Consider the following 25,105-nt stretch of genomic DNA (forward strand, 5'->3'; position numbering starts at 1 on the left):
GCTCTTGAGGGAACTTGTTTAGTTCCCCTCCCACTCTGGAGGAGGGGGGGTTGGCGCTTAGAGCTGGTCCCCTATTGGGGGGGGGGGTTTGCCTTGGCGCTGGTCCCCGGGTCCTGGGGGCAAGGCCACGTCGATATGCTGTTCCTGCAACTATTCACTACTCGAGTGTTGTAGGGTGTGATTCGAATGTTAAAAAGGTTCCTGTTTTTATTTATGTACAATATTAGATTCTTCCTGCATTGATGATTCAACTGGGGTTGCTGTATTTTCATTGTCATCACGAACCAGTTTCCTAGATGCATCATTCACCAAGAGGGCAGCAAGGGGCGGTGTGAAATGCTGCATTAAGGCTGTGCAAAGGCTAAAACTAAACTTTCTACTCGTGATATTTTTCAAAGTTTCTCTATTTGTATATCATAAGGCTATCAAAATGAGGAAGTTTTCTTGGGAAAATTTTTTTTTCTGATCATTACTTTTTGAGATATGAGCGCCTAAAGTTTAAATTTTTGGGACAGAACATTTCAAATCCGGTAAGAGTTAAATCCATGAGATTTGAAGGATAGATTCTTCATGGTATTGTTGATCTAGTAAAACAAAAATTTTTTGCAAATATCATTTTTAAGATAGTTATTCAATTTACTAAAAATAACCAAAAATAACTTTTAGTTGTGTAATTTTTGGTGAATTCAATAACTTTTTCAAAAATCGATATTTTCAAAAAAATTTTGTTTCACTTGATCAGACAATACCATGAAGAATCCATCCTCTAAGTCTCATGGATCAATCTCACACCGAATTTGAAATGTTCTGTCCCAAAAATTCAAACTTCTGGTGCTCATATCTCAAAAAGTAATGATTGGAAAGAAATATTTTCCTGAGAGAACTTTTTCATTTTGATAGCTTGATGATTTCCAAACACGAATTTTTGAAAGAAACCACAAGTAGAAAGTTTTCTCTTAGCCTTTGCACAGCCTTAAACTCTCCGTTTTCTCATAGTAGGCTACTGCCTGGAGTTGTTCTTATTGAAGTTCTCCTCAATTTCAAACAGAAACGTCTAACAAAATTGCCTTTTGATATTTCCTATAGTCCCGGCAATGAATGTTCAAAAAATGGTATGGAGGAAAAAGTTTGGAAGACAATATTTTCGACCACGCAGTTCTGTTTAGAGTAGTAAGGAGGTAAACATATCGAAAGTCATCACCCCTACCATCTGTGCTAAGGAGGTGGGGGCGGTTCAGAGGTACCATTTTTTGGCTTCTTGCATAGTACTCGACTTTGCTATTTTTGCACTTATAACTTCTCAAGAATCGATGGGAATGATCAATGTAGATTATAAGCTCATAGAGCATCCAATTCTCTTCAATTTCATGTACAATTTTCTACTTTTGTTCAACGTGATGAGTAACTGTAATCAAACATACATTAAGATGCGAGTTCACTCGCACCGTGAACTGTAAAACTAATATTATTACTTTAATATGGAGAGGTTGAATAATAAGACTGTACACACGACTCAAGCTCTTGATTGACACTGACTTAGTGACTTTATTACTGAATGCAAAACACACACAAGCACAAATGATACATGAAATCGCCTGTAGGCGGCAGTAGTGGCTGGAGCATAAACAATTTTTTACACATTTCTTTACGACCAATGCAGCAGCTTGAGTGTGTAATCTTCAGTTTTGCAACAATAGACCAATTGACAAAGGAATTTGAAGGGAATGTTTTGAACACAATTTCGTCTTTGCAGCTTTGTTGGAACCAGTTAGGAGTGAAAATATCAAAAGTGGACATCATCCGCAATAAAAAATTCTTGTGACTCAGTTTGGAATAAAATTTTCGACCCCGCAGTTCGGTTTGAGGTAGTAAGGGGGTGAACATATCAAAAGTTCCCACCACTACTCACAGTGCTAAAGGGGGGAGGATGATTCAAAGGTACCATTTTTCTGGTTTCTCGCATTATATAACTCGGAAACTATGGATCTTATGGACATGACTTGTCTATACAAAATTGAAGCTTACATAATTTCCTACAATATTGATTTGACAACTTTTTCTATATCTTCTATAGTTAATCTTGAACGTGTGACATTCAAAGAAACAGATTTGCTTTCATTTTCTTGCTATTTTTGCTCTTATAACTTTCTAAAATAATAATCCTTGCTGATTATGAGATTATAGAGCATCAAATTTTCTTCAACTTGATGTATATTATGCAGTCTCATAAAATTATGCATTTCCCTACGAATTTGGAGGGAGAGTTTCCAGCACAATTTTTTACTTGGCAGCTTTGTTGGGACTTGTTGAGAGGAGAACATATCAAAAGTCCCCATCCCTACCCCATGTGCTAAGGGATGAGGGTGGTTTGAATGTAGCATTTTTTAGCTTTTTGCTTCCATGCTAATATCTTGGTAACAATGCGTTCAACATGACTAACTATTCGAAAATGATGTTTGATAAATTCTCTACAAAATTTGTTGAGTGGAGTTTTGTGAGATTTCCAAGAGTTTTCGAGATATCCGCATTTGAAAGTGTGGAATTGTTAGAATAACAGGTCTTTATCCATTTTTTTGCTTTTTCTGGACTTATAACTCCCCAACAACACATTTTAAGAAGCAATGTTCATTGTAGGTTTATGGAGCATTATATTATATTTAATTCTATTTATTTTTTCACCATTCCAAGTTTTGCTTTCATTGTTATAGCAGCTTTTAAGTGATAGGAGGGTGAAATTTTCAATTTTTTTCAAGTGTAAACTCAGCGGATCTACACGTTTAACAGAGGGGATGAAGATGCTGGCTGACTTTTGCTATGTGTACCTTCTAACTAGTGTCAATTGAACTGCAAAGTCAAATATTAGTTTCCACACATCCCCTTCAAATTTGATTGTCAAATGATCAATTGTTGCAGCATTGAAAATTCAACCCCCTACATTAAAGCTGCTATAACAATGAATGGAAAACTTGGAATGATGACAAAATACATCAAATCAAAGATAATAATAATAATGCTCCATAAACCCACAATGAGCATTGAATTTACAATGCAGTCATGTCTGTAAGATGCATATTTTCCGAGTTATATGCGAGAAACCAAAAAATGGTACCTTTGAACCAACCCCACCACCTTAGGACAGGGGGCAAGGATGGGGACTTTTGATATGTTCACCTCCTTCCTAAACCGAACTGAGTTGTCCGAAATTGTCTTCCAAACTTTTCCCTCTATAACCCTCCCTTGACTGGACTTACTACTTGTCCATACATACAGCTAACAGGTATTTTCCTTTTCTCCAATCTGGATGACGCCAGGTTATCATCTGTCGGTTGCTTGTTGTCGCATGAATGCCGTAGACTTAGAAATAAGGTAATGATTCCTGCAGAATTCTATGCGTCGAAATCCATTTCTATTTGTTACTCTTTGTGCAGGCCACTTTCCTATGATGTCTTTTTTTTTGCTTTGCAAACAGTACTTTTATTTCTTTTTCCGATGATGCTCCAGCCGTGGAATATGGACTTACAGCATCCAACCAGATGTAACTTTAAAGCTTTGAAAATATTCTGAAACACTGTTCCAATAACACTAGTGTATGTCTACTTCGAATACATTTACAGGGTGGTAACTGAAAAATTGTCCCCGAAAAATGTCACAAAAAGAGAAAAGGAAGAGAGAAAGAAGGAAGAAAGAGAGGAACACACACACACACACACACACACACACACACACACACACACACACACACACACACACACACACACACACACAAACATACTCACACACTCACACATACACATACCGACTTGAATTACAAGTTATGGAGCATTCCGGCTGAGTCCACGTTATTCCACCATGCAGGAAGCACAAAGCATGATGTGATCTACTCTCACGCAGCTTCATGAGTTCAAGTCTGTTAAAGTATTCGGTCACATGGTCATCATGTCTCAGGTTGAAGATAAAGCGAACACAATAATTATGTGCATGCTGCATCCTCTCCAAAAGTTGGACTGTCATGTCAAGAGTCACAATCTCACAGTAGTTGAAGATTGGGAAAATCAGAGTCTTGACCATCATAACCTTTGTTGGAAAGGGAATGAAGTCAGAGATGCTCTTCAATGTCATGATCCCCCAATGACCCTGTTACAAGTCTGAGTCCATGGCTGGACCAGTCAAGAGTCCTTGTCATTGTGAGTCCCAAATTTTTCATGTCGGAACTGTATTCCAATTGTACTTTATTCAATGTTATGTATGGTCTGTTAGATATGTCAATTGTGTTTGAAAGTCTTAAGTAACCTATCACTATAGATTTCGATTTTGTCTCGTTAATTTCCAGTCCATTATTCTCAGTCTACTGTACCAAACGAGTCAAGTCAGCATTGACCTGACCTCATCAACTGTGATGTCAAAGTCATTTTTCTTGCAGTGTCGGTATATTTTTAAATCGTCTACATACAGGTGATGTCTGGTCGTAAGTAGAGTGCTTGTCACGTCATTTATGTAGATGCTGAACAGTAGAGGACCCAATACCGAACCCTGAGGAGCTCCTCTGTTCACTTCACGCCAACGTGAAGAGGCATCCCCAACTCTCACACACTGACACCGACCCCAAAGATAAGACCTCACTCATGCCACAGTGGAGTTGGAAAACCTGAGTTTCTGAGTTTGTAGAGTAGAGTAGGATGGAAAATACTGTCGAATGCTCTGCTAAAATCTATTAGGACTGGAACTGTAAGCTCTCTATTATCCATGACCCTACAGATGTCGTCAGTGACTCTCAGGAGTGCAGAGGTGGTGCAATGACCGCTGTGGAACCCCAATTGAAAGTTACCAATCAATCCAGAACCATGGACGAATGTGCTCAATTGGAAGTGAACAATGATTTCCAGAACCTTGGACAAGATGGACAATAAGCTAATAGGCCTGTAATCAGATGGTGAGAGAGGGTTAGGGATCTTGTACAAGGGAATTACTATGGATAACTTTCATTTATTAGGAAAAACTGACATTGAAAGTGAGGTATTGATTAAATGAGTGAGGAAAGGAAGGACGAGAGGGTGGATAATTTTTATAAATTCGATTGGGATACCATCTGCACCAACAGCATAACTCTTTACTCTATGAACAGCCAAGAAGACCTCTTGCTCCGTGACATTGGAGAAGTAGAAATCCTCATTGGGATGACAATCAGGCAGAGAGTCAAAGTGAGCACAAGCTTGGTCCAAACTTACAGGGATGTCAGTGAGGAAGTCATTGAGATCATCCAGCGAGTGAGCAACGGTACCTGCCTCTCCTTGCCAGCCCCAATCTCCCTCAGAGTACGCCACAGAGATGGAGTTGATGATCGCTTTGAGGAGATCAGGTTTCGGTGAAATGTAGCTTTAGAATTTCTAATTGTTTGCTTGCAAGAGTTTCTCAAATGCTTATAATGATTGAAATCATTGGGGCTTATTGACGCTCTTGCTTTTTTGCACCAATAATCTTGATTCCTCATCAGCTGGTGTATCTCATCAGTGAACCATGGAGCAGGATCCCTGGTTATTCTGCGATTTTTCAAAGAAACATGTTTTTAAAAAAGAGAGATTATATTGTGATTCAAAATGTTCAACATAACATTAACATCGTTAGTATGGAATATGTGTAGCCAGTCAAGGTTAATGCATCATTGAACAAGTTGTGGTAGTTAATATTCTTATAATCTCTATAAGTGATTATTTCAAGTTTAGGCTTAGGCCTCTTGATATTATAAACTACGAATATCATATCATGTGCAGAAAGGCCTGGAAAAAGGATCTGCCCATGGCACACAGCTGCTCTCTTATCAGCAACTGCAATCAGATCAAACAATGTGTCAGAAGTGGATGTATGGTGCATAGCTTGGAGAGGCAGCAAGGGCATACCATTCGCGAAAAACATAGTGGTCAGTGGTATTTTGTCATGAGTATCACATCCAAGTAAGTCAGTATTGATAGCCACACCATCCATGATAGCCAAGTAAGTCACCCATGATAGCCACATGTTCATAGGGCACCATCAGCTCAAGTAGTGCTTCCTCAAATTCTGACATATACTCGATATGAGAAGGCCTATAGCAAATAGTATTACTATAGTAATAGTAATAATATTACTGTTAATAGCAGTAACATTTTAACTCCGTTACACTTAACCTCAATAAACATGTATTCAGGACTAGCTGCACGGGAGGTATCAGAGGAAAACTTGTGAACAGGCAGCAGAGAACGCTTGACAAACGTGGCAACCCGTCCTCATTCTTGTGTAACCGATCATTCCAGATGAGCACATAATCCTCGAGTGCAACAAGTCAATTAGGAATTGTCGGTTTTAGCCAGGCTTCAGATATAAGAATGATGTCACAATCTTTGCCCTTGAAAGTGTGCCTAAATTCATCTATCTGGCAGAGAAGGGATTGGGCATTGACATGAGCGACTTTAAAATGATCAGAGAAAGGAGAGACAGCCCACTTGAGGGAATCACTGACACTCAGCGCAGCCGCGCCGTCATTCTGCTGTAAAGACAGGATGGCTGCAACGAAGCAGCAAGGCAGAAGAGAGAGGTGAAAAGTGAAAACAACGAGAAGATACAAAAAAGACACTTATCACATTCATACTGACACACACACTCACACAAAGGAAGAAATGGGAGAAGAAATATAGAAATCATAAGAGATAGAAGAAAAAGAGAAAAAAAAAACAAGTGAAGGAGTCAAGCACTATGAAGCAATAGGATAACACTATAATAGATGGCCTAGGCGGTTCGGCTCCATTGATATAAGCATACTAATACTGTTAATCAAATACAAGTTCAACAGGAATAGTCAATATTGAGAAGAAAAAAGAATCAGGAGGCTGATTACTTATCAAAATACTGTAATTAGCAAGATAATTAGAGAGAGAAGAAATATATATATATATATTTCTATCTCTCTAATATTTTTATCTATATATATATATATATATATATCGCTGTCTCAGAACAATACTGTAACATCTCAAAAAAATCATTTTTGAGCTTCATATACCATTGGATGCAGAAAAATGTGAGGAATTCAATGCAATACTATAACATCTCAGAATATTATGTTTTACTATGAATTTTACCTGATGTTCTGGTAATGTCTTCCTCTTTCTCCACATTTCATCCAGAGCAATACAGTAATATTTTACATGTTATACTATTGCATTGATGTCTTTTCCATGTAGCTTCCGTGTCTAACCATAATATTTTGCATTGTTACGGTATTGCACTGGCCTCATTTTGTCACTTTGCCGCGAAAACCGTAATACTTTGCGTTGTTACGGTGTTGCTCTGACCTCAGCTCGAACTTTACCGCGTTTTTGGCTGATTTTGAGGTTATGTTTGCATAATACAAGGCACTCTGGCAGTGGCACAGCGGCAGTGTAGAGGTAGAGAAGAGCTCTGTAATTTCACTAATGGAATAATGAACTTTAAATAACTTTATTAATGATCTAATGAACTAGCTTATCTACAGAATCTTATCTACTAGCTTATCTGCAACGGAATTACTGAAGCTTATAGTTGATTGTTTTCGTTGTCAAGCATGGTTTGTAAATCAAATAATTTTTGATTGTGGTTCTCAAAGTGACAATGAATCGTGCGGCTAAATTAGTGCATTTAGCTAAAGAAAGATTGAAAGGTAAGTTCTATTTAATGAAGTCTATGCCAAATATAAACATGTAAGAAATTTATTCAGAAATTCATGTTCATAGTTAGCTATGATGTAAAAAAGCTCATTTCAAAACCATTACTAATAGTTGATTATTATTTATTGATCATTAAAATTTTTAATACTACAATATAATCAATTAGAAATTAGTTTTATACATGAAAAAATATATTACTATATTTCAAAAGCTCCAAATAGCTACCATACGGTAGACCTACCGTATGCTAATAATTATGGAACAAATTAACTTAACACACAGGTCTACATCAAGATAAATCAATCGCTTCATCAAATCAGTTTTATTTAATAAAGTCAAAGGTTAAAATCATCAATCTTACACTATTGTTTCACTTTCAGTTCAAGAAAAATATGATGATTTTGGTGTGGAACAAACTTCTCCATTGAGTGATGAATTAGGCCTGGTCTTGGATGAAGAAGCAAATAATGGTAAGTGATTGTTCTCATTTTTCAATTACATTGCAATTTTATGGTTTTGTCAATGGGGCAAAGTTGATAGCAAATCGATAGTTATACAAAAATAGTGTGATATTGAAAAGATCCTTCAATTTGTTCAGTCAGCTTACATGAAAAATTGATACATTTTCAATTTTAAATTTGAAGTAGAAAGTCATTTGCCTGCAATTCATTTCAAGAATATTGTTAGGTAGTAACAGTTATAGCTATTGTAATTGAATGGCTAGTCCATTATTTATATTCAGTCGAATTATTTTTAAAACAAATGCCTAGCTTGAAGCAGAAAAAATATAACTATAAGGTATTGAGAGAAGTGCAAATCTTGCCTGAATAACTTACTTATAACTTGTTAAATTTCAGTCTCGGGTCACTTAATTTACTGCATGTCTTGGATGATTCAATTGTTTATGTGATACTTATGAGATATAAATGTATAAAATCACATTTTTTCATAATCCATCTATATTGTTCTCCTACTATATAATTATATAGAATTCATTCCACTGTTTCAGGAAAACAATTATCTGATGGGAGTAAGACTGACAGAGTAATGGATGATGTTGATGAAATAAACAACTCTGAAATCTCAATGGACAGTTCAACTATTACCAGTGAGCAAATAAGGGTGGCAGATGAAGCTGAAAATATACTTTTCGGTGAGAATAATATCCTTGTTAATAATATAATAATGATTAGCATGAAATTATTGTTATTGAACAAGCTTAGCATGTTCCAACTTTCGACTTGATTCTAGATTCATATTCAATTGAAAGTTTTTTCAACATTAACTTTAAACTGTTCTCCGAATGAAATGTCATTTAACTGAGGATCCACAAAAATTTGAAATGTTTGCCATCTCGCCAGGACATGGGAAGAGGTAAAGTACGTTTTGACGTGTGCCGTGCCACTCACGGAGTTCACATTGAACTTTTTTAAGATGTTGAAAATTTTCAGAATGTAAGCTTTCTAATGATGTAAAACATGTATGTACGCTTTTTCCTTTATTGAAATATTTTGCCTTAAAACCTAGGAGTTCTTTTATAGACACTCTGTACTATGATTTATGAAGTCATCATACATAAATGTACTGAGAAGAATACTGCATAAAAAGATTTTTTGTTTGTTTCATATTTTCCAGGAACATCTATTACGACAGAACATTATGTCCTTGATGTCCATGACGCCTGCTCTACCAAAAATAATGATGATCAAGAAGAAGTTACAAGCACTGGTAAGTTGAATCCTGAAGTTTCAATTTGCTTTGTTCTAAAAAAATTCTGATATTTTTTTCAGTATTATAATGCTTATTGTATTTTATTAATTAAAATTCTCAAATAGGGCAACTGATAATTAGATTTTTAGAACACTTGGCCTCTGCGCTCAGGTTTTCTTAACCTTGCGGAGACCTTCCTTATTCTCACAACATTATTAAATTTCATACTTATATTATTATTCCAATATGTAACTCTATTTTCTGATTGTTTCACCCATATTATTATTGTTAATGGATAAATAAACTATTTGATTTGAAATGTAGAAGAGGAATTTCAGATTTATAAAGGATTAAACTTAATAGTGATAAAATAATTATATGATAATAGTTTTGACACAAAGATTTTTTTTTTAATTTTAAAGATGTAAACCATTTATTATGATGATAATGATATTATAGCTATAATTTATTCTGTTGTTTATTTTATTCAAATTAAAAATGACTCTAAGAGCAGAAACATGTATGTTATTTTATTATAAGTTCTAGTATTATCAATTCAATGTCATCAATGTTATCAACTCCAATGTAATCAATCTTAATAACTTCTGCACTATAGATCACTGAGTAGTTCTTTTATAAAAAATTAAGATAAAAACTTCGTATTGACTGTAGAAAAAACTCAACAAATACGGTACTACCTATTAAATATTGTAATCTTACAATTTCTACTTGCTCATTAATCATGTAGGATCATTCACCAGCTTATAAACAAAATTTTATAAGATTTTCGAATGGTATGGAATAAGAATCATTCTGAAAAAGTGTTCTTGTTTCCAGAAAACTACAATGGAGGAATATTCCTGAGCAACGCAGATGAATGCACTCCTGATAAGACGACTTTCGAAGACTATAATGTCATCACCATGCCTCCTGATTATGGAATAGATGAGTCCAGTGTTCATTTCACACCTCTAACACAAGTAGCACAAGTTATTAGTGATATCGATGATCACAATACTTGCTCAGATAATTTATTTGTTATTGAAGGCAACAATTTTTTGAAGTCATTGGAGTTTGGTAATGATACAAATGGCATTGACATAGAGATAGAGGATGGTATTGAGTTGAGAAAAGAGGGAATAAATAATTCTGATTATCTGATAATAGACAATGATGGCCATAATATTATGGATGTCATAGGTGTTGATAACATAGAAAAAACTTCTGTTGTTGAAGATAATAATAATAATTCTGAATGTTATATGGATCAGATTGAACTAGATGAGAAGAGATCGGAAATAGATGTTGATCCCACATATTCGCCTGATCATGTTAGTGCTACGTCTTCAGAAGATGATGAAAATTATTCAAGTTTGCGACGCATTAAAAAAGCTATCAGGAAACCTGTTAAGAAAGTTTTATCTGAAAGTATTATGAATTGTTCTATGGATGATAACCCAATCAGTGTAACCGCAAACAGTTTGATTGAAGATGATAGAAGACTTGATGACACAGGATTCAATAATACAGTTGATACAGAAGCAAAGAAAAAAACTCGAAAAAGAAGTAGAAACCCGGATACATGGCAGAGAAACATTAAGAAGAAAAAAGTAAATGCTGGAGAAGAATACATAACAAAGAGTGGCAATGTTGTGCCTGCAAAACGTTTAAGAGAAGGGTGTGGTGATAGATGTAGGATGCGATGTTCACAGAATGTCAGTCAAGTGGAGAGAAAAATAATTTTTGATGGATTCAATTCGTTGCCAAATATTAATAGAAAAAGAGATTATGTTTCAAAACTATTAATTGAAGTCAAGCCCAGATATGTTTACAAGAAACACGAGTCAAATCGTACTCCAAACTACTCATATCATTTTATCATTGATGGAAAAATGGTGAGGTAAAAAGATGTTTTGTGATACTCTGTTCATCAACTCAACATTTATTACAACAGTGAAAAATAAAACATCTGCCTGCTGAGTACTAGAGGATGACAAAAGAGGTAGACATAAGAATCACCCAAAAAATGACACTTCACTTATTCAAGGAGTGGTTGACCACATAAATGCTTTCCCTAGAATAGAATCTCATTATTGCAGACGTGACACAAAACGGGAGTACATACAAGGGGATCTGAATATATGTGAGATGTATAGGTTGTATAAAGAACGTTGCATCCAGAATGATGAATCCTATGTCAAAAAGCACAAGTATGAAGAAATTTTTAATCATCAATTCAATATTGGATTTTTCATTCCTAAAAAGGACCAATGCTCATTGTGTACGTCTTATGAAAACAGTTCACAAGAAGAAAAGATTAGAATGCAAAATGTTATTGATGTTCATAATCAAGAGAAGATTATTGCACGTAGTGAGAAAGAGAAGGATAAAGTTCGCAGTCAAATAGGGAATTCAGGAATTGTAGTTGCCACTTTCGACCTGCAAGCAGTGATTCAGCTTCCTCGAGGACCAGTGTCATCATTTTACTACAAGAGAAAATTGAATACTTTCAATTTCACCATATTTGATGTGACAAACAGCCAGGGTTACTGTTACATATGGCATGAAGCAACTGCCAAACGAGGAGCAAATGAAATTAGCTCATTTGTGTTTGATTTTCTAAAAAATAAATGTGAGGCAAAAGAGGCAATCTTCTACTCAGATAATTGCGTGAGTCAGAATAAAAATAAATTCCTCATTTCCATGTATTTGTATGCAATCCAAGTTCTGAAAGTTGAAAAAATAACTCACAAATACCTGGTTGTCGGACATACACAAAATGAAGGAGATGCTATGCACTCTCTTCTAGAAAGAGCTGTGACACACTCCACTAAGAAACAGCCGCTTTATGTTCCAAATCAATTCGTGGCAATTGCTCAGTCAGCAGTAAAATCGAAGAATCCATATCATGTGGAAGAAATAGATACTGGACGAGTGTTTGACTGGCAAGCAATAGGAGTTGCCTTTGGTAACAACTTTCAAACATCAATTACTAATGAAAAGTTTGTGTGGAACGACATCAAGATTTTTGAAGTAAGGTCGGAGTCCCCCTATTCAGTTTTCTATAAATATTCTTACCAGCAAGATGATTTTTTTGAATTCAAAGTCAATAAAAAGATGACCAGAGGTGGGTCAAAGCAGCTTTCAGCTTCTCTGAAACCTGCCTACAAAGATCCACCAGGGATCTCTACACTTAAGAAAGAAGATCTAATGTCTCTTTGTTCAAGTAAACTCATACCAACGCCTTATCATAAATTCTTCAACGAATTAAGAGTCAATAGTCAACCCTCAGAATAATAACAAAGAAGAATGAATTGACAAAGAATAATGATGAAATTGATGTATAAAATATAAATGGATCAAATACCCTTAAAACTTTTAAAAAATATTATTTTTTATAAAATATTATTTTTTAAAAGTTTTAAGGGTATTCGATCCATTTATATTTTATACATCAATTTTATAAATAGCCCTGAGTAAAAAGTTCAATTTAAATAATGATAAATTAAGTTCAGTGTTATGGCTCGCCCAGCCCTTGTTGCTTTTGTATTGAATATAATTTTTATTATAATATATAAATATTATACTATCGACTATCAGTCTATAGTTTATATTATATTATATTATCTAGTATTATTGTATTATATGGTAACTCCATCTCTTCAGATCCCCATGTTAGTGAAAGTTTATCTCTCTGTGCAAGGACTGTAGATCATTCATGATGAATCTATTTTCAAATCATTTTCATACTGAATATTGGGGGTGCTGAGCTTTGCTCGAAACAAAAATTTCAGAGATGAGAATTTGAAAAGAATTAACATGTAACTCAATCTAATTTTAGTATTTACTTGTAAATTACCGATAGCATGTATTATAATTATAAAGAAAATACTAGCAGCTGATGAAATATGATGTTTTTTTCTCAAATTAGTTTCAAGCTGATTTTGAAAATATATTAGTCTCTTATGACTGCGTTCAAAAAGACCCAGTGATGAATCAATACAACCAAAACTGGAGAAAAAATAATTATGTTGCATCTCTATCACCTCTTTACGAAAATTACATTGAGCTTCTGTATGTTTGGAAAGGTGAAATTTCGAATTTGAGTATCATCTGGTTACTTCCTGGTTACTTATTCTTCCAGATGTTTCTCCAATCATGCTTGAAGCAAGGCTTCCAATGTACGTCCCCTAGGAAGCCTTGCATGAAGTAGTTTCCAATAAACTCATGTCATATTATGCTGTATTAATGAGATTTATGTTCCATTCAGTAATGCACTTGAAAGTAAATGTCTATTCAGTGAATGTTTTGAAATAAAATTAATTTGTGCAATAATTCAAAATGTGTAGTTCAAACTTTATTTCATTTTGACCAGAATTTCACTGTCTACCAGATGATTTTAAATTAAATTGAATATTTAGTTATGTTGAAAAACTAAAGAATGGATCATAATTATTATATAATATATAAGTCCTTTATATATATTTTCTATAATATAAATTTTATAAACAGCGAGCCGATAGTTTTCTATTGAATACATTGAAACAAATACATTGAGCTGATAGATTTCTATTGAATACATTGAATACAATTCAATTAGTTTCGACAATGTCACAATAGTTTGGATGCAATCATTCACTATAGCTCAGTAACAAAATCTCTCAATCATTTGCTTCTTCTGGAACAATACTGTAACATTATATAGAAGAGCATAACATTGCAAAAACTGTGCTGAGGATGTCAGAGCAACACTGTAACAACACAAAACAATTTTTTAAATTATTTTTCATGGACAGATGTTTTAAGCTTTTCATGAAATGAAGCTTTTGCCAGAAAGATAAAATAATAGAGAATAATTTGATGATGATTCCATGTGAAACAAATCCTACATTTATATTCATCAAGATCATTCGCAGTGAGTGAAAACTTCAAACTCAAATATCTAGAAACTAATGTTTTTTAGTTATTATAGTATTGTACTGAGACAGCAAACAAAATATATATAATAAATATAAATAATTATATAAATATAAATATATATAATTATATATATATTATATGAGTTACATTGTGAGAACCTACAGCAGTCAGCAGTTTCTATACAACTTCTTGGAACTCTCCTAGAACTGTTGGAGCCAGCTTTCTCACGCATTGAGCGTCAGTCCTGCTTACAACATCAAAGCAGGAGGTACTCACTTTATCAAAATTCACTTGATAAAATTGTTTTATTCCAAATTTTGTGTTTTGTAAAAATAAAGATTCCTTTTTGAAAAGAAATCTCACAGAACGCATCATTTAGCTGGCGCAGTCGGTAGGACGATTGTGATTAATGAACATAATCTTCAGTTATTAAACTGTTAACAATCGTTTGTAATATAAGGACCTCGCGTTCGCGACATCCGAAAAGTCTGGTGATTTATCAAGCTGCAAAACACCAACATTGTGAAGTGCAGTGGATATCAAACTTCGATATCAGAATCAACAAATCTTCTTCATCAAACGTGCATCATCAACGCTGGAAGGACATCAGAAGAGATGAGCATAGCATTCATTTTAGTGTAAGTCGAACCTTGTTTGCAAATTCTCCACCAAATAAACTAAAGATTGAAACCATAAATTGGATCAAAGCATCAACTGACTTCTCTGGTAACATAAGATAGTATTTTTGTGATTTGGATCGTTTCTCACTGCTTTCTCCACTATATCAGAGCCCTAAGTTTTTCTAGCCCAATATTATCATTCAGGCTTACCGTACTCTAAAACAGCTTTTTGCTTTTCTCATTTGCGTTCCTGTTGTGCTGTCTAGCCTAGCGATGTTTAAAATGTATAACTCCACTTTGAAGATTATTCTACCTGCTTTCCAATTCCATTATTTACTACTTTTTTTGTATGTATTTTTTATCTCCTACTTTTTAATCCTACTTTATTTCATATTATTTTATGCCACTTTGTTTATAAATTTTTTGTAATCTATTTCTTTTTGAAGCTCACGAACGGACGTAAGTCTTGTGAGCTCCACATTCTATTTCTTGTAATAATTTTTGTATGTACATTGTCAATTTGATTTTCTATGTTGTACAAGAGATGAATGAATAAATTTGAATTTGAATTTGAAGTCTTAATTTTAAGCTTTAATATTGTAATATTTTAGTTCGGTTATTCTCGAAACATTTAAATATTTCAGAATGCCTAATCAATCAGTAGATACAGCACCCTCTGCTGCTACCCCTGTTATGAAAAAAGAATTCCTGGATATGATACCTGAATTCTCTGGAGAGCCATTATTATTAAACAGATTTGTATCGATTTGCGATAAAGTAGTTGCTAAGTTTTTTGTACAGTCGAATCCGACAATTTTCAAAATGAATATCTATTTTCTACTATTATTCCTAGACTCAAAGGTAGAGCTTTAAAACTCGTGACCAGTGGAAACACTTATGCTTGGCCTGAAGTGAGAAGAGTACTTCTCGATGGCTATCTTGACAAACGTGATTGTTTCACGTTGAATATTGAAATGACAGAAATGAAACAAGAAAGTAGCAAAAGCCCTTTTCATTCTCACGAGAGAATTCAAAAGATTCTAGACTTATAACTTGCATATTTCCTTGAGAAGATGGCAGCAAACTCAACTATTCTATGCGAATACGCTAAGCAGCTTGCCCTTAGGGTATTTTTGAGAGGTCTAAATGAACCTATAGGATCACTAATTAGAACAAAGAACCTTTCAAGTCTAAGTGAAGCTTTGAGTATGATCACAAACGAAATGCAATACAAAAACAGGAATAGTGATTATAATTTCAATTTCAATAAGAGACCAATCTCACAACCATTCCAACAACTTCCTCTGACTAAACAAATCCAACACTTTCCTCAGACTAGACCAATGCAAAACTTTCCCCAAAACAAGACTTATCTGAACTTCCAAAACCAATCACAACAAAGACCAATGATTACACATGAAAATAGCAATCAACAATTTCGCAACTTCAGTTCAATGAACCAACAGAGACCAATTTTTCAAAGGCAATTTTTCAGTCAACAACACAGACCACAAATACAATCGCAACCAACTCCAATGAGTATTCCAACCAGAAACACTGAACTTGAACCCCTGAGAAAGAACCCCAGATTCAATCAACTGACAACTGAATTCGCTACAAACAATGACGAATTACTCAATACTAACGAAAACGAACTCTTGACTGACAATTTCTCGAATGAACCGTTCAATTACCCCGAAATGACTGGAAATTTCATGAACAATTTTGAAAACTTGGAATTGAATGATGATTACAATAATCAAATGACTTCGACCAAACAGAACAAAATCAATTTTTAGGGGTAACAAGCCGCGGAACAAATTTTCAATTATGAACTTGCAAACAAAATCTCTCTCATTTCCAAAAGAAAGTACTACTGGCCAAATACTCGAAACAGAATTCAAAATTTCATCAATAGATGCAACATTTGCTTGAAAACAAAATACCAAAGAGTACCCTTGAACTTGGAAATGAATTTCACCCCCACTGCTTAAAACCACTTCAAACTATTCATATTGATAGCATTACTTTTGACAAAAGAAAATTTTCGACGATAATAGATAGTTTTTCATGTTATGCACAAGCCTATTCACTTGCTGGTGCACAAGGAATTGAAATAGTTGATAAACTACTGGATTTCTTCAGTCATCACGGTGTTCCAGAAATTATAGTCTCAGATAATGGCACAGAGTTCACTAATAATATGGTGAAAGAATTGATTGCACTTCATAAGATAAAGATTCACTTCATCAGCACACAGCATCCCCAGTCAAACACATGTGTGAAAGATTGCATTCAACCCTTGTCGAGCATATTGGACTCCTTAATAGTCGAGCTCAATTCAAAGATGATTTCATCAAGAGAAAAGTGAAACATGCAATTTTAGTGTACAATAATAGTATTCAGTCTGTAACAAAACTAACTCCATTTGAAATTCTAAACGGACACATAAACGCAAATGCAGTACCTTAGGTCTTTACTATTGAAGGCTTACTCTTGAAAAATGTATTTGATAAGAATACATATCATCTAGCAGGTTTTGATCGGGAAGGATATACTTTGAACAATAACAAGTTAACTTTTTATATTCCATTAAGGTTGCTTCTAGCCTTTTTTGAAGATTTTCAACAAATAATATTGAACTTGAAACAAGAACTTGTATTATTACGATCATCAACAGATATAAATAGTATTACTACAACAGATGGTCAAAGTGTATCAATCAACATTACAAAATTGCAGTGGAAAGTACCATATTTGCAACTTGAGGATCATGTACGACTCAAGTTTTTACATATACTAGATAGTGATCGTCCACTAAAATTAGCATTCTGCAAATGGGAAATACATGAATATCCCATATTACCCACAAAAAAGGTACATAGTTGGACAATTAAAACTGCGGCACATACATATGCACCAAAATATGTAATTTTAGCTTTTCAAACAAAAAGAAAATTGCTCTTGAAGACTACAATGGCAAATTTTGACTTGTGCAAGCTGTATAATGTGAAATTATATTTGAATAGCATTTATTCCCCTTATGACAATCTATTAGGTAATAAACAGTTGATGTATAAAATGTTTTTAGACTTTGCAGGTAGTTATTCAAATTCACCAGTGAATTCTGAACATGGTAATGAAATTGATTATACCACATTTACAAAAGATACACCAATTTTGGTAATTGATTGTTCGCACCAGCCAAGTACATTGAAAGAATCAATAGATGTGCGACTTGAATTTGAATTTGAGAGTGATGTGCCTGCTTCAACCAGTGCTTATTGAATTTTAGTGAGTGATAATACTATAGAATATACCCCACTAACATCAATGGTTCGAGAGGTGCAGTAGTTTTACCAGTAGAGTGTGTGGTGAGAGCAGGTTGTATATAACCTAAGACTGATTGAAAAAGCTTTAGTAGGTGAAGAACCATTCTTTCAAGCTTAACTTCAACATCATCATTGCACGACTCTCTTTCATCATCCTTGCTTCAAACTGTGAAGGAAGAAGAGGAGGACCAGGTGGACTACAATAGTTTATTATCTCGGGTGACTTATCATTGGGGTTGAAGATGGGAGGAAATTGTCATTCAAAACCATCAAGGAAAGTGAAATATGCAGATGTCAGTGTGCAGTGCAACTTGGACATGGAGGAGGAGGAAGAGCAGTTGATGAAGGAGGGAGGGGATGCTGAGGGAGGAGATGATGGGGATTGCAGCACATTCAAACAGGTTGAAATTGATGACACATTTTCTGTTGTTGAGTTTCATGGATTCAAAGATGAGAATAATCAATTTATATTAAAGGAATTTGCAATGATTGATCCTAAAGATACTCATGTTATATTACATTTCAAACCATCATTCCCATAATCACAGCTACCATGGAGAACCTATCGAGATGTATGTTGGTTGAAGTTTTATCATCACAATATAAGATGGGAATTGGGTGAAATAGATTATTCTGATGATCTAATAAAAGCTTGTCTCAAAAACTTTGATAGAGTATATACAAAGGGTTGAGAAAAAGCGGAATTCCTAAAGAAATTTCACAATAATGTTGAAACAATACCTGATAATTTTGAAAGGCCTAATTATAGAAAGTTCTCTAATTGCTGGACTTATGATGTTTGCAAAATTCATAATAGTATTGTTGATGGTAGATGTGCTTTATTCAGTGCTAAACATTATTTGTCATTGATGTTGTCCAAGACAGAGAAAGTATTCGATCGAAAAGTGGATTACTTATGTGAAGCAGAGCGAATGAAAAGTATGAAGATGTGTCCATTTTATACTAAGGAAAACAAACACAAATATGCGAGACAAGGATTTTACTACAATGAGCAAGAGGTAATTTGTGTATGGTGTGGATATCAATTATACATGCACAAGGCGAGAATATGCAATCTTACAAGTGATGTTGCTAATCCAGTAAATTTTTCAGTTCTTGTACCACTCATATAAAAGCTCTGCTACAAAGAGAATCCATTCCAGTGTGCTGTTATGAACAGATCTGATCAGTGTTGTAATGGATCCCAACTGTTGGTTGTATGCTGATATAGAATTGGAATCGAAATTACATGATTACATAGACTGGTTTGATTTATGTGAAGAAGCTATTGCAAAAGCAAAATGTGAAAATCGTGATGTTATGATTGCTGAACAATTAAAATTAATTTTTCTAAACACAGTGCATGTTTGTGATATAAATGATTACCTATGTTATTACAGACCTATGAAATTGAATGTTCAAAAACTAATCCAAATTGAGGATGAAGTGTTGTGCAATATAAGTTCATCTAACAAAGAGGATCCTTAGGGTTATTGACATTTGCAAACATGTTCAATCATGTTTGACCTTGGGATGGAACAAAGAAGAATGGTAACAGTGATGGTGAACTGCAAACCGGTTCAAACATGAAAACCTTGTTGAGTGGAGGGGGGAAAACAGTGTGATACCGCATACAATAGTGAAGTGACTTTCATTCCCAGTTTAAGAACAGTTGAGTGCAGAGATGTGCTATTCTACTCCTACATGATGCAGCAGCAGCAGTTCAATTTGAATAAATTCAATAAGACAACAAGGGAGAGTATTCCCATTGTGCAGATACATGATTTGAAGTCTGACTCCAGCTATCCAGTATATAAGGCAAGAATAGTTTGTACACCATTTGGATTGAGAAGTGTGTTGTGATTATATGAGAAAAATAAGTAAGGACAACATGTGTTTTTTGACATATTTTTGTCAGAAAGGTTTTTATCAGACCTAAATGGACAAACTTTGGGAAGTTTTTATAATGGGAAGTATGTTATGAGATGTATTCACCGGGAGGATAAACCATCATTGGTACTCCTGGATGATGTAGCAAATTAGATGAGGAATAAAATGGAATAGGCCTATTTCTTAGCTGTATACAAATCAATTCTCTATATTAAACTATTATGAGTTTTTCATTGTGTTTTAGTATGGAATTGATATTAATGTTCCAGTTTTGAAATGGGGAAGCATTTTAAGCTAATGCCTGTGTTTCGTACAGCACAAAGATGGGGTATATGAAGTTGGAAGTTGATGCAACTTTCAAGTTCATATACCTACATCCTCCTGTCAGGTGGAAAGCGAAGCATATATAATAGTAGGTAAGTATAAGATTTGATATAGTATAAGCTTGTTGGAGCTGCAGTTTAGTTGTACATAAGTACTTCTCGTTTAATAGAACATAACCTCAAATATGTCTCATTGTTTTAGTTATCCTAAATTCAAAAAGTTGTCCAGGTAATGGGAATAACTTTGGACAAGTTTACAAAATTGGCTAATAGCATTAGATTCTCACAATATTGTGTTCAGAATGATAGTAGAGTTAAAGATAATGATGATGAAGAATTGTCTGATGATAGTAAATGGTCAAATTCAAGTTCAAAGTATTCAATCTTATCTGAAGTGTATGAACTCTTAGATATTGTAATTGAGGGAAGTGGCCATTTCCACTATGGATGTAGCAATGATCATCATATAACAACAATCACAGATAGTAATCAATTGTGGGAGGCTATTTTTGATCTGGCTGAGCGAAAATGTATTAGGAAAGGTTGAAGTTAGTGTCTTATTCACTCTTTCAGTTACAACATGTCTGTGGACAGGTTTGGACGTGTTTCACATGGTAAAAGTAATGAGATAGATGCTAAGGAATATTCAGAAAATCAGTTAAGTTAACATAAGAAAACAGTTCTAACTAGATCCAACTTTGATAAGGAAAAGGCGGATTTGATTACATCCAAAGAAAGTTTAAAGAAACAATTGGAAGAACTTAAAAAAACAGTTTTGACAATATCAGATTTTAATAAGGAGAAGGCTGAACCAGTGTCATTTGATCATCTCAAATCAAGTTTGAAGATAATTACTGAAGAAGCAAAGACTAGTATTAATAATCTATTAACTTAAGATGAGTACCAAAAAGAAAAGGTTGGATTTGTTAGTTATGATAATCTTAAGACTGGAATTAAGCTATTAGAAGAGAGTATGATAGATTATGTATACAATAATGCCGAATTCAAGCAATATTTATGATGCAATGTACCGATATGCATATTATCTGATAGGAGAATGTGTAATGGCTTCAAGAATATTTGATTGGGCAGAGCTTGAAGGTCGCAGCTTCACATTAGCACATAGTGTGGAGGATTTTTTTCGAAGAATTAGAATGTCTAAACCAGAGATTCCATTCAATAAGGATGATTTTCTAACGCCAGAAGAACATCAATTAAAACATCAGTTTTGAGCAAAATGGTAGATTTGGATGTGGTGGGGGGGATTGAACCGATGAAAATGGGTGGAGATAAAAGGTTGATGACTTGAAGTGGGCAGAAGTAACAGGTCAATGACCCCTGCTGGTGGGAGCCACCAAGGGGTGGGGGCCCTTGGGGAAGGGGGGGTTGTTGGCCTTGGCACTGGTCCCCGGGTCTTGGGGGCAAGGCCACGCCCATATGCTGTTCCTGCAACTATTCACTACACACTCGTCAAACATTTTTAGAACATCAAACTTAACACAAACTAGTTTACAGATTCTTTTTATATTTTTATGATGTATACGAGAAGAATCAATAAATTATTATTAATATTATTATTATTATATTATTATTATTATTATTATTATTATTATTATTATTATTATTATTATTATTATCCCGCAATTTGTTGAACTGTGAGGAACTCAGCGAAACTGTTCAACATTGATGGAAACACAGATATTAAAACAACTTTGGAAAACACACTACCATCAACCTATGAAGAAGTACAGAGGCATTGAGGGAATTGTAAAACAATAGATAGGCAGGAGAGGATCAGACCACGGCAGGGATATGGAAGTTTCCTTCCAGAGAAACCCATGAAATTTTGCACCAGAATCTGGTCAAAATTTGGGACTTGGAAGTCTTTACAATCCACTGGGAAAATGCTTTGATTCATCCTATTCATGAAAAAGGGGATAGAACAATAATCCCTTTAATTGAAATGGAGAAAATTCCCCATAATTACAGAGGAATCTTTCTCCTAGATTGTACCCATAAAATTCTTTCCAGCTTTATTTACAATCGTATCTATGATCAACTGGAGAAAGAACTTGGAGAATATCAGTGTGGATCTCGCCCATGGATAGGTTGCCCAGAACCACGAAACTGATAATATATTGAATATTATAAACAGAGACGAAAGCAGCTTGTGATATCTTATTAACTAAATTCTTTATGATTTTCAAAATTATAATTAATTCTGTCGAATATAATTTTTTAATGTAGGCCTACGTTGTTGTTCATTTTGATAACGTCATTTGAACAAACTTTGAATCTTGTTATCCCACCGAGGCACTCTTGAGTATTCTCAATTATTGACTGTCAGGCAGATAAATATGAAGAATGTACCAATTGTATCCACGTACAAAAACAGGGATTGTATCGTAACCTGGGTAACACATTTACCTTTATACAGGTAGTTTCCAATCAGAATTAATAAAAAAACTAAGATGAAATAACAGCTTTATCCTAACTAACTCACATGCCTACATAAATTCTTTTCCTTTCCTCTTGTATTGCCGTTTGTTCTTTGCTCTTCTTTCTAAATCTGTAACGGTTTTATCAATTTACTTCTCTAAAACTTCTACTTAACAATCTAAAATATCACAGTATAATAGTATTCGTCCCACTCTCAAGTCTAAAGCTGCGTCCACATACTCGTGCTTCCAACCCGCACCGAGCACGCTCCTCCCCCGTACCGCCCACGTACCACCATCGCACAGCAATCGGTCCGCCTCCGCTCTCTACTCGCACCGATCATGAACGTTACGGAAGATGTTAGATCTTCTCGCGTTCCCCGGTCGAACCATTGTTGCTCGCCGGTCGATCATCAATCGCTCTGCTGGAGTGACGTTCGGTCTTGGAGCGGAACGAAAGTCTGTACGCACCTTTAGACTTGTGTCGCTGCAATTTAATAATGTATCGTGTAAGTTCTATTTTGTATAATATTGTTTTGGGCCATCGGTTGGTGGCTGTGTTTGTTATTAAATAATAGATAGTGGACATGCTTGCGATGTAGTCGTCGAGCGATGGCTCAGAATTTTGTATAACGGAATTACAAATTCACAGATTTTTTATTAAACTTACAAATTTTGTATAACCTAGCAATAATATTCTTGGTTGATAATGCAATATATTTTGGTAAATTGATTTTTATTTCTATAGCCTGAAAACAGTTTATGTATGTATTATTGTGTACTGTATATGACAATAAAGACTTATTGAATTGATCTACGCTTGAACTCAGCAATCCACCGAGATTAATTTTTAGTTTGGATTGGATCTCAGCTAACCAATTTCTAGACCCCGGTTATTCCCTGCGATTATTGTCGGTCGGCTACCATAAGCCGCCTATACTGTAAGACTACACTTGAGACGGTGGCTTAGGTCTGATCTTGTAGTGTGTCATTGGACCGATTAATGATTTTTAGACCGTCTGCCCGTCTACCAGCTTTGACCAAAGACCACAGACGGTCTTTGCTTCTCCCACCACTATTTTGGTCGTGTCTTGTAATGTGTAGAGCTGTCTTTAGATGGCAGACTGTTTCAAAATATCAGTAGCTTGTCGATCTTGGTTGAAAACTCAAATTGCTGAAAAATGAAAAAAGAGAAAATGTGATTTCAGATTCGGGTTCAGCGCCCTCAAATTAATAAAACGCTTTGCGAGTACTCAAAAATAATCGGAATTGAGGAATTTTTTCGATTGCGTATAATAATCATAAGATCACCATAAGGTTAGCAGTATTCTTGTTCCACTACAAGTACATAAAGTTTTGTGACACTATCAATATATATTTGTACATGCTTTAATAAATGAAGATTTTTCAATTTAATCCAATTCAATATAAGTAATCAATATTATGCCTTCACAAGTTATCATTTTTTCATCAATTTTTATCATTAATTTCATATAAAATGTTCTAGCCAATTTAAATAGTGAACTGGAATAGTAATATTCATAATTATATTATAATAATAGCATATTGGTTCCTATTTTTCAAGACAAAGGTAACGTTCAGGATTGTAACAGTTACAAGGGTATAAAGCTGATGTCTAACTCAATGAAGGCTTAGGAAAGAGTGATTGAGAGAAGACTAAGACATGAGACGGTGATTAGTAAGGAACAGTTCGGCTTTATGCCTGGAAGAGGAACCACAGATGCGATATTTGCGCTTAGGCAGCTGGTGGAGAAGGCAAGAGAGACACGATTTGAGCTGCACTTGGCTTTTGTGGACTTGGAGAGGGCCTATGATAGGGAATCCAGGCAGGAGCTGTGGCGAAGTATGAGGGGAAGGTTTGTGCCGGAAAAGTATATTCTTCTGGTAGGGGATATGAACAGAGGAGCCATCACACAAGTGAGGACCAGTGTGGGAAGAACTCATGAGTTCCAAGTGCGATTCAGTCTGCACCAAGGTTCCGCACTCAGTCCATACTTGTTTGAGCTAATTATTGATGTCATAGGATCTGAGACTAAGAGGCCAGCGCCATGGTGCATGCTGTTTGCGGAGGACATTGTGCTCTGTTAAGTGACAAGAAACGAGTTGTAAGGAAGATTGGAAACTGGAGAAAAGCTCTTGAAGAAAGAGGCATGAGAATTAGCCGGACAAAGACAG

The 25,105-nt window shown here is 34.9% G+C and overlaps 1 protein-coding gene across 1 annotated transcript; it reads left to right on the forward strand.

Moving 5' to 3' along the window:
* The first annotated feature begins 7,427 nt into the window (after window positions 1–7,427).
* LOC111056512 lies at window positions 7,428–25,018 on the forward strand. Its single transcript, XM_039441904.1, has 6 exons — window positions 7,428–7,669; window positions 8,057–8,146; window positions 8,686–8,829; window positions 9,312–9,404; window positions 10,224–10,366; window positions 24,566–25,018. The coding sequence occupies exons 1-6, from the start codon at window positions 7,621–7,623 to the stop codon at window positions 25,016–25,018; spliced, it is 972 nt and encodes a 323-aa protein (XP_039297838.1). The 5' UTR covers window positions 7,428–7,620.
* The last annotated feature ends 87 nt before the right edge of the window (window positions 25,019–25,105 follow it).

Source organism: Nilaparvata lugens, chromosome X (assembly GCF_014356525.2).
Source record: "Nilaparvata lugens isolate BPH chromosome X, ASM1435652v1, whole genome shotgun sequence".
Lineage (NCBI taxonomy): Eukaryota > Metazoa > Arthropoda > Insecta > Hemiptera > Delphacidae > Nilaparvata > Nilaparvata lugens.

Excerpts from the sequence above, each read along its gene's own strand:
- LOC111056512 (XM_039441904.1), top strand. The coding sequence starts at position 7,621 with ATGAATCGTGCGGCTAAATTAGTGCATTTAGCTAAAGAAAGATTGAAA. Across the intron at positions 9,405-10,223 it reads AGAAGAAGTTACAAGCACTG|AAAACTACAATGGAGGAATA; the intron begins GTAAGTTGAATC and ends TCTTGTTTCCAG. Across the intron at positions 10,367-24,565 it reads ATTTCACACCTCTAACACAA|GAAAGAGTGATTGAGAGAAG; the intron begins GTAGCACAAGTT and ends ATGAAGGCTTAG.